This window comes from Acanthochromis polyacanthus, chromosome 11 (genome assembly GCF_021347895.1).
Source record: "Acanthochromis polyacanthus isolate Apoly-LR-REF ecotype Palm Island chromosome 11, KAUST_Apoly_ChrSc, whole genome shotgun sequence".
NCBI classification, from domain to species: Eukaryota; Metazoa; Chordata; class Actinopteri; family Pomacentridae; genus Acanthochromis; species Acanthochromis polyacanthus.
Genome location: NC_067123.1, coordinates 12,349,145 through 12,363,554, shown reverse-complemented (window position 1 = coordinate 12,363,554; position 14,410 = coordinate 12,349,145). Strand labels below are relative to the sequence as shown.

The 14,410-nt window shown below is 37.7% G+C and overlaps 1 protein-coding gene across 2 annotated transcripts in view; it reads left to right on the top strand.

Annotated features, from left to right (window-relative positions):
• LOC110962806 (ectonucleotide pyrophosphatase/phosphodiesterase family member 2) overlaps positions 1-14,410 on the top strand; it is a 75,825-nt gene that overhangs the window by 55,497 nt on the left and 5,918 nt on the right. The window contains exon 25 of one of the 2 annotated variants that reach the window (XM_051955102.1): positions 1,079-1,115. The exons of the other annotated variant lie outside the window; for it this stretch is intronic. Coding sequence (XP_051811062.1) covers positions 1,079-1,115 — 37 coding nt within the window. The remainder of the gene's footprint in view (positions 1-1,078; positions 1,116-14,410) is intronic. 2 annotated transcript variants of the gene reach the window in all.

Below are 14,410 nucleotides of genomic sequence, written 5' to 3'. Positions count from 1 at the left end.
AAATGTAGGTTATCTTCTAAAAAAAATATAATAAAAATGGCAAAACTACACCATCAATCAGAGTCATAAACTGTGAAAACAAAAAGAATGATCAGATTTTCAGCTTTTTGAATGTCTTTAAACTAATCATGTGTGTGGTTGCCAGTTTTGTCAACCAAAACGGAGATAAAATTGCAATATTTCACTAAAATCACTATATTCTAGATGTCTCATTTTAATAAAAAATCTCCCAAAAATAAACTGTGTGCTCTAATCAGATTCTGTCAAAACAAAACAAAATCTGACTTTTTGGAAGCTACTGGTGACTTAGCTGTGGACTCAGGGATTTCTTTGTTGAACTGCAGACAGTGTTTGCACAGAGGAGAGAAGTATGGAAATAAATTTGAAATTCAAAAGGATAACAACAAAATAATGACTTGTGGAAAGTATTTATTGACTTTCTATTCCAGGAGAGAAGTTAATACATTTTTAATAGGAGCCTGATTTTCTGTAGGCAGTGCAATACATTATGCATTGACTTCAGTTCAGAGCTGTGGTTGTTTCCACTCAGATTCAATTCAATTCCATAGGTAGGAGACGCGATACCACTGTTCTTTGGATTAACTCAGATTTTGAAGTTCATTTCAGGACCACTATTACAACACTTGGAAATGGAAATTGATGCAATTTGAGGAGATTGTAGAGTTTATATTTTTTTAATTTTAACATTTATCTTTTGAAGTGGGAAAAACACAGAGGGGGTTTTCGGTACATAATGCTAAGTTTCACTTAGGTCACCTTTATAAAACTTCATACAACAGAGGTGTTATTAATGCTGGGAAAGAAAGTGATGGCTCTACATACTATAGTAATTTACTACTTACATATTCAATTTGTCTCTGAGTAAACACTTCCTGCAGTTCATACACAAAGTCCATATATTTTTTGTCGTGTGACTGTTGGTTGTAGCACAGACTTTATTTTTATTTTTTTTATTTTTTTTTACAGAATCTGATTAGAGCACACTGTCTCTTTAAGACAACTTTTATTATGAGATATGTAGGGGAAAAATGTTGTTTGGATGTTTTATGTTTTTCAGGATGGCATGTTACAGACGAGCAGTTCAAGGGCCATCTGTAAGTTGAAAATCCAACAGTTGTCTCTGTTTTCACAGTTTATGGCTGATAAATGGTGTTATTTTGAGTGGAAATTTTATTGGGGGATTTTTAACTGAGACACAGAGTAAAGTGATTTTGTTGAAATTTTACAATTTTCTTGACCTAATCAAATACGATTAGTTGAAGGAACATCATAAAATTAAAAAAAAATGTGACAATTCTTTGAGTTTCTCAGAGACAAAATAGAATAAAATGTTTTTTTGATGTTCAGAAGGTTAAATGTCTAACAGAAACATTTGAGGATGATTAAGACCTAACTCTTGTGAAATAACTTCTCAAGGACAGGACACATTTTTGTGCGATTTGTCCGACTTTCCTTGGTCTCGTGACGATCGTGTTCACACGTTTGACGTAGCATGCTGGAACAACCAGACGTGGACCTTAATAACAATCTGGATATCACACAGTGACACATGCTCCCACAATTCACGCAGTAAAACAAAACGTGAGCGATAAGAGCAACATCTACACTGAGTCATGATAATTGCTTGAAAATATCCAATGTATCAAATATCAGGCAAACAAGAGTGAACTGGATAAATAGTTGTTGCAAACACGTGCCAGCAGTGACTCAGACACTAGATCTACTCAGAGTAAGACCTCAACAATGAACACTGAGTTTAACTCTGGTTCATTAGTCAGCAATCCTGCTGGACTGAATTAGGTGTTCTTCTATTCCCAGTAAGTGGCTTTTTAAGAAAACAAAAGTCTCTATTCATTTCATAGTAATTTGCCCATGTTGTCTATGTGCTTGGTGTCAATAACCAGCCTTCCTGCTGGAAAGATTGCTATGATTGATGCCAGCAGACAACCAGACAAGAAAAAAATTATGAAAACTTAAAGGGAAAATAATTGAGGCAGGTATATATGTGTACCATAAACTGTCCTGAAATACAAAATTTCACAAATATGCTTAGAAAAAGTGAACAGAATAACATCAGTACAATAAAGTATTACTAAAATGTGGGATAGTCTGACCAAGGGGAAGTAGCATTTCATTTATCAGAAACTTCCACCACCATCTGGTTTGCATCTCTGGGGAAAAGGGTTCATATTGCTGCAGGATATTGAGGTCCACAACGACTTAAAAAATATTTTTTTAGGGCCAGACACTGCAAAACAAAGAATCAAAAACCTTTGGACAGCTCTACATCCCACAATTCTGATTAAGTATGACAGTTAACCAAACACAAGCTTTAAATTGTGGTATTTCATCAAAATTGTTTTATTTTACATTTCAGTCAAAAAATCATCAAAACTGTGACCAACAATCACATGGCAAAAATTCAAAATACAAAGATGAGACAAGCATAGAAACAAATTAGAGAGACCTGGAAGAAAATAAAATAAATGGTCAAAGAGTGAAGTCTGCATGGCTTAAAAAACAGTAGAGAGAAGAGCGGGTTGTTAAAAGATACATTCAGCTCAGTGAAATAGATCATTTCTATACTTGATGTGCAGAGTTGTGTGTAAAAATTTAATTGTTCAAAATCTATAGTATGTAGACTGACAATTTAGCTTTTGGCATACTGCAATGATCATAATAATAATGATAAGTCCTCATACTTCATCGACATCTATTTAATCTATGTGCCTCATTTTTATAAAACTGCCAAAAATTAACCATTTGTTTGAACCACGTTCTGTTAAAAATATAAAATTCTTTGCTCTTTGTTGCAACTGTAACAACTTTAATGATCCAGCTGTCGCTAAGAGTCTTACTTTGTAAATACTGGAATTTTTTGGGAGGGTTGAAATTGGTTGCATTGCAAGCTGTGCATAGAGAAAGTGTTTGTAAGTATGGTCAGTTCCTCCAGGATTTCGCAGGCTTTTTTCGTGATTTTTGCGGCCGAAAATTCCTGAATTTGTTGCAGCTTTTCTAAAAAATTGCGATAAAAGTTGCTATCCTTTAAGCTTATTTATTGTGATGAAATTGCACGAGACAGTGACCACTGCTAAAAAGCTGCATTTCTTTCAGCTTGTAGAACATGTTTCAACACTGTAATTGACAATATTTATTCCAAAATTAATTATTTAACGTTCCAACCCATTTCCACAGGCTGGCACACCACGGTGGGAAATTAGCAGCAGCCAGATACTGGTTTAACATGAAATGGTTGGTAGATTTGCGGCACAAAATGATAATTTACTATTGAATGAATCATATTCAGATATATCTGTCAGTGGCTTAAAAAGTTAATTTCACTTTCTGGCACACATGTTCACACACACACGCTCACGGCTTGTCACGTCAATTAACAAGAACGGCCCTGAGAGAGCACAGTACTCCAACAAGACTGTTCATTACCTGACCTCACACTGAGCACAGGTGTGTGTTCTGCATGTGTACATACCGAATCTAATGACCTAAATGTGTAGCGGGCGACGGGAATTGATGGGACTCAGAAACACCCCCACAATTTAATCAGTTATTCCTTTTGTCATTGCCGATACATCCACAGTGGTAGATTTGTAGTAGGCTCACAATGATGTGATCGTCAGCAGGCCGCTGAGGTAGCGTTAATTTGTTGCCATGGTTACCGTGCCACTATCAGACACCATGTCGCTACCTCAATGGGAAATCCTTAACAAATCCGTGGATCCAAACTGCCGAAGTGTAATCACTTGGTCCTTGTGTCATTTCTGACCGACCCTGAAAATTTCATTCAAATCCCTGAGTCTGTTTTTGAGTGATGTTGGTAACAGAGGAAGGATTCACACACGCTGATCGTCACATAACTCCGCTGTGTTCTTTGGTGGAATAATTAATCTAATTGACCTCATTCTTTCAGTGCTCTAACGGATCTGGATGCAACAGCTTCCATCATGGTGATTTGTCTGGTCTGTTTTCCGCTCATTTCAGCCGTTCTAATATGTTTCGTGTATTTAAAAAAAAAGTGGTATCCATCGATAATTTTTTTCTTTTTTTTGTATTCCACCACAATATTGCACGGGTGTAAAACAGTTTTTGCTCTGCTTATTAAAAGAACATCAGTCAATTAATAGTTCATCACGGTCTTCAGCGGTAATTTTTGTTGGTAAATGAGAGACATTAGTATCGCACATTTCTGCATCTTCATACCAGAAACAAGGAAGTGAATTTGGGGACGTACATGCATTACGTTTGCGCTGGGAGCTGCTATGATTGGTGGAACTCACTGGAGGCAGGCCAAAATTGCGGGAAAGTTGCGGTACTTGGACAAAATTGCAAGGCTGCACAAAATTCGCGGAGATTTGATTTTGCGATTTGATTTCGTGTGAATTCGCACGATCGCGAATTGCTGGAGGGACTGGTAAAGAAATCTTTTGGACCCCAGTTTTTTTTCTAGTATTGGACAAACATGTGGGTACTTGAAAAGTGTTGCATGTTTCCATTATATATATTTTTGAGACTTTTTTTTTATTATTATTATTTTTGGCATTATAACTTATCATACTGCACAGTAGACATTTCTGAGTTTTCTCTACTTCTATTCATGGTTGTTCTGTTTCCATAGAAGTGCAGGACTTTCTATTGCAGTGAACAACGAGCCCACATTTAGTAAAAATGTGACAGGAACAGCAAAAATTACCCAGAAATAGCTTGGAGATCACACAGTTGAAGAAAAAAGAGGGCTGAATAAATGTAAAAAGATTCATCTCTTTGCTCATAATGTTCTGGAATTACACATTTTGCAGAGTATTTTCACTTTTGGTGTGAACATATCAGACAAGGAGTAAATCTTTCAGTATTCCAGATGCTTTTTTAGCTCAGAGAGGAAAACACCCATGTCTTTGACTAAGGACTTTTAAAAATCCTTAGTCAACGAGGAATCCCGGCTTGTCTTTGGTGAAATGGAGCGTTGCTGCTGTAAACTAACTGCTCCTGTTTATACATGCTCTGCATAACCCAGAGGAAAATTTTACTGCTCAAAGCTTGCTCTTCTACAACTCAGGAGACAAATTTGAGATTCTCATGTCAGCCTCATTTTAGTTTCTATTTTGTCTAAAGGTTTCTCATAGGTTTCCCCTAAAATTCACTAGGAGAAATAGGTGAGACAGGATAATTAGAGGGAGTCATACTTGAGACTTGTGGGAGATACCTTGCTAATCTCAATACAGTGTGTTTAATGGCTCCTTTATTTCTCCTCTGGAAAAGAAAATGAACAATAGTGGAGCTTCTACAGAGCAATATGTAAGACTCACTCACACCTCCACATGAGCATGACAGACCCGGTCTTCTGGGTGTGAGACAGCCACTCTACCCACTGAGCTATGCCACCTTATACATATATTAATCTGCACACACACACCTTATAAATGCTGCAACAAATAAGAAGTTGCCAGGATACAGCCGAAATATCTTGAGGCACTTATAATAATATATGGTGACTTCAATCATGTCACCCTCTCCTCCCACTTGACTGGATTTATCATTCTAAACACCACGGATCATCCACTCATAATATTGTGATGGGCCTCTCTCTGGACTGCAGGACGGAAAGATATAGAAGATCTTTGTACCCACAGTGATCAGGCTTTATAATTCTATAGCAAATAGTAGATGAGCTGACAGACAAATGAATTTCCCTTTTGGGATGAATAAAGTAATCTGAATCTTTATTAATTAATTTAAAAAAATATCATGTGGATTACAATAAAGTCAACATGCTAGATGATTAAAAACAACCAAAACGTTGACCTGAGTCTGAGAATTCAGAGAGCGCTTGTGGAGATCTCTTCATTTGTTCTCTCTGAGCTTAGTATGAGATGCATGAACTGAAGCTGGGATGAGAACAGATTGAGTTCTGAGAGAGAGCTCTCTGATTTCTCTGCCTGAGATCACAAAGAGACACAAAAGTTGAGAAACTCTGAGAATTATATGAGAGCTTGTTGAGATCTCTTCTGAAACTTTAAAGGAGACTAAACTGAGATTTAGTGCATCTTATTGCTCAGGAGAAAAAAATGAGACACAGGAGAAATAAGCCTTAGTCTCAGTTTGGTGTCACACAGATCTCAAAGTTGTCTAGGAGAAGTAAATGAAACATTTTTGAGATCTCTTTTTGAATTTTCTGTTCCTCTGGGAAATGCACTCAGTTAAGATTAAATTCATTCCATTCTCATGTTGTCACAGGGACCTTTAATTACTGGAGCCTAAACAACAGCCACACACGCTCTACCGCTCTGCTCCATTAAGTCATTTATTTGGAGCTGGCCTTTTGTTTACAACCTCAAGACCAGCTGTTACATAAGGCTTTTTTTTTTCCTACCACAGCTTTTCCTCGTACATCAGTCTTTTTCTGAAAAAAAAAAAAAGAAAAATCTGTCAATGCAACTACTTTTGTTTTATTGAGGGTATTTATTTTGCAACTATGTGAAAAGTTAATGTTTGTGACTGTCGGTTGCAGCCAAGTTACTTGTGGCTTCACTGTTGGGACACAGTGCTCTCCATTTTCTTGTTCTTACAGAATATGTTTAAACGCATAGTTTATATTTGGTAGAATTTGAAATGAGACATTCAGAATGAAGTGATTTTAAATAATACTAAAAAATATCATGATTATAAACTCACATTTGGTTCCTATAATGCACATGATTAGTTTGAGGACCATCAGAAAGCTTAAAATCTGACAGTTCTTTCTGTTTTTACAGGTTCAGACTCTGATTAACTGTGTAATTTAACCATTTAGCAAGTTTACTTTATTTGTTTTAAAAAGGGTGCCTTGATATAACAAATGTAAGTGCACAGGAAAACCTGTGAAATTCAGCAAGACTGAAGATCTGTAATGAGAAAATGCACCTTCAAATTAAGGCTGCCATCATTGTGCACTTGACATGTAAAGACAGGTGTTGTGGGAAGAATTATTAGAGGAATGAAGTTTCAGTTTGCCAGACAGCATGATCAAAAAAAACCCTCCGGGGGAATCCCGGCTGTTCTGCCTCAGCTGCATGGTGTTTTAGTTTCTATATAAGGGATAGATATTCCAGTCGCTATGATGTCAACTACATAGCCAGTGTATAAAGAGAGCTGTTACTGACACAGTCTGAGTCACACTGAGGAGATAGTCATAGACTGGTGAGTTTAATTATGAAACTGACTCAGTAACTTCATAGTGTGTTCTCATACCACCCAAGAAATCAGTGCAGTCTTTCCATTTAGACTCCAGCAAAGTTTCAAAATAAGTGTGAAATGTGATTTCACTAAAAGTCAAATTTTGGTGACTTCTTTGTGGTTTCTGAACAAATTATGACTGCAAAGGCTTCAGGAGCCACATTTGTCATCACTTTAGTGTGTCAGTGCTTCTCAATTTCTGCAGCAATGGGTACAGAAATAACAAGAAAAGCGCTCAGAGAGTGCAGTACTCTGCCAAGGCTACTCAGTCGTATCATTTCCAACAGTTGAAATATTGAAAAAAGTCTTGGCAGAAATCACAGCACTATAGAATGTGACCATTTAATATACACACGTGGACAAAATTGTTGGTACCCCTCAGTTAAAGAAGGAAAAACCCACAATTCTCACTGAAATCACTTGAAACTCACAAAAGTAACAATAAATAAAAATTTATTGAAAATTAAATAATCAAAATCAGCCATCACTTTTGAATTGTTGATTAACATAATTATTTAAAAAAACAAACTAATGAAATAGGGCTGGACAAAAATGATGGTACCCTTAACTTAATATTTTGTTGCACAACCTTTTGAGGCAATCACTGCAATTAAACGATTTCTGTATTTGTCAATGAGCGTTCTGCAGCTGTCAACAGGTATTTTGGCCCACTCCTCATGAGCAAACAGCTCCAGTTGTCTCAGGTTTGATGGGTGTCTTCTCCAAATGGCATGTTTCAGCTCCTTCCACATATGTTCAATGGGATTCAGATCTGGGCTCATAGAAGGCCACTTTAGAATAGTCCAACGCTTTTCTCTCAGCCATTCTTGGGTGTTTTTGGCTGTGTGTTTTGGATCGTTGTCCTGTTGGAAGACCCATGACCTGCGACTGAGACCAAGCTTTCTGACACTAGGCAGCACATTTCTCTCCAGAATGCCTTGATAGTCTTCACATTTCATCGTACCTTGCACACTTTCAAGACACCCTGTGCCAGATGCAGCAAAGCAGCCCCAAAACATTACTGAGCCTCCTCCATGTTTCACCGTAGGGACAGTGTTCTTTTCTTCGTATGCTTGGTTTTTGAGTCTATGAACATAGAGTTGATGTGCCTTACCAAAAAGCTCCAGTTTGGTCTCATCTGTCCAAAGGACATTCTCCCAGAAGCTTTGTGGCTTGTCAACATGCATTTTTGCAAATTCCAGTCTCGCTTTTTCATGAGTTTTTTTCAGCAGTGGTGTCCTCCTTGGTCGTCTCCCATGAAGTCCACTTTGGCTCAAACAACGACGAATGCTGCGATCTGACACTGATGTACCTTGGCCTTGGAGTTCACCTCTAATTTCTTTGGAGGTTGCTCTGGGCTCTTTGGATACAATTCCAACGATCCGTCTCTTCAATTTGTCATCAATTTTCCTCTTGCGGCCACGTCCAGGGAGGTTGTCTACTGTCCCGTGGGTCTTGAACTTCTGAATAATATGAGCCACTGTTGTCACAGGAACTTCAAGCTGTTTAGAGATGGTCTTATAGCCTTTACCTTTAAGATGTTTGTCTATAATTTTTCTTCGGATGTCCTGGGACAATTCTCTCCTTCGCTTTCTGTTGTCCATGTTCAGTGTGGTACACACCTTTTCACCAAACAGCAGGGTGACTACTTGTCTCCCTTTAAATAGGCAGACTGACTGATTATGAGTTTGGAAACACCTGTGATGTCAATTAAATGACACACCTGAGTTAATCATGTCACTCTGGTCAAATAGTTTTCAATCTTTTATAGAGGTACCATCATTTTTGTCCAGGCCTGTTTCATTAGTTTGTTTTTTTAAATAATTATGTTAATCAACAATTCAAAAGTAATGGCTGTTTTTGATTATTTAATTTTCAATAAATTTTTATTTATTGTTACTTTTGTGAGTTTCAAGTGATTTCAGTGAGAATTGTGGGTTTTTCCTTCTTTAACTGAGGGGTACCAACAATTTTGTCCACGTGTGTACATGTTCCCATGGCATGAGTTATGCATGTGTACGTTATGTACGGATATCGAATTGTGTGACCTAAATATGTAGCACCTAGTGGGAATTGATGCGACTTGAAAACATCCCCAGAATTTAATGACTTGTTCCTTGTAGGATTAGAATGGGTCCCGATAAGTCTGCAATGGTCAATTTGTAGTAGGATCGCAATCATGTGATCGTCAGCAGGCAGCTGACATAGCGTTCACTTTAGGGCTGCAACAACGAATCTACAGTAATTGATTATTAGAAGCGTTTGCAACGAATTTCGTTATCGATTTATTGTGTCGCGTGATTCATGCGTTATTCGCCATGTCGTGGAGCCGTCTACTTCACCTGCAGAGCTTTGTCAGTGCTGGCTGATGGAAATAAAGTTTTGTTTAAAAAAAACTCCACCTGCAGATCGAGTTGAACAGAGCGAGGTGGAGGCAGAGCTGAGGCGGTATTTTCAAAGGAAAAATAAATTCAACGAAACATTACCAACACAGAGAAAACAGTTAAGGTTCGTGTCCACTAGATGCCATTTCCCGGCACGGCAAGGCACCGCATCTGAAAATTGCATGGACGGCGGGCGATCACTTGCCAGCGCTTTCAGCTAGACAGTCTGGCAGAGTCAGATAAACACAGCGGCTTGGCCGCAAACTTTCTCTTTTTTCCGCAACACTTCAGCGAAAAGTATTTCTGAAAGCATTTGAGGTGAGAAATAAGCTGTGCAGCAGCTGAATCTGTCTGCGCTTCAGGTCACCGACGACTAGTTTAGAAGTTTAAGGACAGTTTCACGATGTGTGGGATCCCCGCACAGTGCATTGAATTTGCATAAAATACAAGTCCAGTGAGCTCCTGGTAAACACACTGGATTGCAAGCACACCACTCCCGGACCAGCATGCCACATGCGGTGTGTTTCCAGCTGCGATCCGGTGTGTTTACCTGGAGCACCTCATCATGTCATCACTGACATGAGGCCTCTGTCGATGGTTGAAGACAAAGGCTTCCCTACAATGATCTTATTTCCTCTGTCAGTTCAAATCTTCTCTTTTTGAATAAAGTGGCGGAAATTAAAAATATGTTGTTTTTTAACCCAATCAATCGAAATAATAATCGACCGATTAATTGATTAATATAATAATCTTTAGCTGCAGCCCTAGTTCACTTGTTCTCATAGTTACTGTGACGCCGTGTTGCTATCTTGTAATGATACAGAAATCTTTAACAAATCTGTGGATCCAGACTATAAGCCACATCACTGCCAAAATCTAACGAGGTGGTTCTTGTGTCATTCCTGACCTTTCCTGCTAACAGACAAAGCAACGCAGATCGTCACAATACTTCGTAGAGGTCCCGCCACCTTGGAGTAATACTCCAAGGTGGCGGTTTTGAAGGAAATCTGCGTATATACGGTGACTCTATAGTGTATGGAATTCGATTGGATATGCATGCCAGGCAGCTGGGTGGCGCTGTGATAAAACTCCGCCATGTCTACGCGCATGCGTACTATCTCCCTTTTCGGATCTCTGCCGCGGTAAATGTTCATGAATGGAATCTGTACAGATTCTGCACGCTTGTTGGTACAAACGTAGTGTTCATAGAGCTGCCAGAGTTGCTTGAAGGTACGAAGGATGGAAATAATCACACATCTTTGTTTACGTCCTTGTACCGGCCGGCAAACCAAAGCACCGGCACACGTATGTGACGTAATCGCGTACGCAACGTTGTCAGAGCTCGGCAAAGTTTTGCGTTTTGCTGTTTAGACGGAAACCTAACGGCGGAGAGTTTTCAACTTTTCCACTCTGGAGGCCAGTTTCAAATTTTTGCGTTTTTATACCCCCAAAACGCCGTCCTCGTATAAACGATAGGGTGTTTTGTTGAAATATTTTGACGTTTTTACCTGCAAGCGTCCTCGTGTAAACGGCCCCATAGAATTCATTAAATTCCTTTCCAGTACTTGGGAAACATTTTTAGGTAATCAAATAGAATTCCATTCAACTGACTGCACATGTAGTGTACAGCTTTGCAACAAACATCATTTATTGTTTGTTGTTATTTATTATTATTATTATCATCATTATCATCATTTGCTGCAGCACAGAATTGTATAACTGAATGTTGGACTGGACTGTGGGTGTCATTGATCTACTTTAAAAACAAAGCAAACATTTTACAGAATAAATTACTTATTGATTAATTGGGGGGAAAAAAGAAAATTCTGTTTAGAAGCTGCTGCTACGTGGCCCCTTGTGGATTGAGTGCTTTTTGCTGCAGCACATGAACTGTTTTTGACATTGTCCAGAAAATCCTAAACAATAAGACATACAGTAATACTATACCAAAACAACCAATGACTGCTGATGAGGACCAGATGACCATTTTGACTGACTCAGACTCCGAACTGTAAACAAGCCTTTCTCCTGAGTGTACCTCGTGTATTATCACAGAAGTGACAGGTTTAATCAGTCATGTTGTTTATTCACATAAACCAACCCTAAAATGACGGTAAGTACTTCATTTTTACAATGAATTCATATAGCTTTGTGGCATTCGAAAGCCATGACAACAAAAACAGTTGCTCAATTATGGCTAGTGATGAAAATAGCTAAGCCAAATCTCCATTTCAGAGGAGGCACCTTCATCATTTCTTGGAAACCGAAGTGCGTCATGATGTTACAGCTCTTGCCTTTTATGAATCTGCCTTGAATTACACAGATGCACAAAGAAGGCAGAACCTTCAGCTACCAGATAAGGCTTTCTACAACTTCAGGGATACTTGCAGGGAGCTGTCTTAAATTGAGCAGTTTTTTTTAGCTGTTAATACTCACTACTGAGTTTCCCAGATATATTAGTTTGAAAATGTTTGTTTCTGGTTTTAACGTAGTCTTCAACTACTCAAAATATTGGACAGAAATGAAAAAAACATAAGATCAGCTTGTAGAAACCTGATCACTCTGTACAGTCTGTTTGAATGCTTCCAAGTTAGCACGAAGTTAAAGTGAAGAGAGCAGGACTTCAATATAAATGAATGTCCATTACATTCAATGCTAGCTAAGCCTATTAGCACCAGGTAAATTTCTCTTTTGCAGGACGATCTGATCTGATCTCAAAGTTGAAGACTGAGAAGAGCATTTTTTGAACTGATCAGTTTCGGTGCAAACCTAAGCTCGATCCTTTGCTTACATCCCTAAATTGTGGCAGAATGTCAAGGATACAAATTTTGCATACAAGCTCATGCAATTTACTAATTAACCTTTATTAACACAAGGTCATGTTCTGTGTTTGGGATGTTCTGATCCAAACTCAAATGTCAGAATAAGGCCAGGTGAAGGCATTTTTTAAACGTAGTGTCTACAGATACGAACCCGTACCCGTAGCCTGTGGCCTACAGACTATTACATATTAACAGACTATTACATATTAACAACCTAAACAAAACCCTGATGTATTTTCTACGTCTGTCAACACAGACACTGCACGTCAGTCACTTTAATGTTAGCGGACTCTGTTGAATGGCTAATTTACATCACCACAAACAAATCTCACAATATCACAGTAAATCGAGTTTGTGGTTTTTTTTAATTCATGCCGAATTAAAGAGCTGCTCCTCACCATTCACGAGTGTTTGTTTCATATTCGACATCCTTAACTTTATCTTGTAAATTAGCGTCCGAAATTAAATGGGAACATTTGCAATGGAGTTCGTCAGCTGCTTCCACCACTGAACGCGGTAAACTAATTAATAGGAACTGGACTTCAAACAATTTAGACACGGCGTCTAAAAGCGTAAAAACTGCAATGTCTAAAGTGTGAGAGGAGACGGTGTATTTTTGGTTAAATTATACAATGTTCGCCGTCAAAGTCATTCATATAAACTGCCTGTAATGAGCAGCAAATAGTAGTTAACCGGCGCCAGCTCTTCAGTGACCTTAACGGGTCCGTACCTCTAGTACAGATGCTACGGGTACGGGTCCGTACCTCTAGTACAGATGGTACAGGTACGGGTCCGTACCTGTAGCATCAACCTTTTTTAAAACTGATCAGTTTTAGCACAAACGTAAGCCTAATCCTTTGTTTGTTTACATCTTGTAATAAATGTCATAGAGGGAGAGATTAAATTGTGGCAGGATGTTAAAGATGCAAATTCTGAAAAAATGTTCTTAATAATTAGTGGCATTATCAATACATATCAGATATCGTATTAGTCAAAAGACATGAATTGGACCACAGAGGTGCTTCTTTGTTACATATTGTTGTTGGGATATTGAAATGCTGCCTTAGTCAATAACAACACATAGGCTCTAACTACGGGTCATTAAGGATTACACAAATCTCCATCATGGTGCACCATTGCTAGCTAAACCCCAGAATGCTCTCTACTTCCCAACACAGAACAGTGACCAGTGCGATATATTTTTTATGTATTTGTTTTGTCATGTTTTTGATTAGTTAATGCTGTTTTATTTGATTATTAATTTTATATACGTGTATCTGAACAGTTATATATATATTTTCCTTAATAATGCCTTTTCTTTTGCATTGGTTTATTATAGCCTCTTTTTTGGATTTAATGGCTTGTGCAGGTATAGATCCACATGTGGGTTGTTTTCCATCTTACATTGTAAGATGTACAAAAGCATGTTTGTTTATACAAACTTACTTGAGTTATATTGTTTATGTATGTGTGTATTATTTCATCAACTTTGGCAGCTGTTAGTAAGGCAAAATTATATAATAACATTTCCACTTTTTCAAAGATTTTTTTACATAAGACTTAAAATACATTTCGAAATTCCTAGTGATTTCACACCCATCTCAATTTTTTTCTTCTATCTAAGCATTTAATAGATAAATTGAAGTTGAATGTTCTACATATATTTATAAAATCAGACTCAGAGGCAATGAATAGAAAAAGTATTCATTCTGTAGTTTTACCTATTTCTTTTTATTAAATGAGAGAATCTTGAATACTTACAGAAGTTTTCACAACTTGGAAAAATTTTGTGCATGTTGAATTTAAGATTTTAAATTTTTTTGTAAAAAATATTAAAATATTATATTTTTGTGATTTCAAAAATGTTTTAATTCATGAATTTATCCTTGATGATAAATTCATTTGTGCTTTGTTCCATAGTGGTGACAGGACTTTACATTGCAACAAAAATGAAGC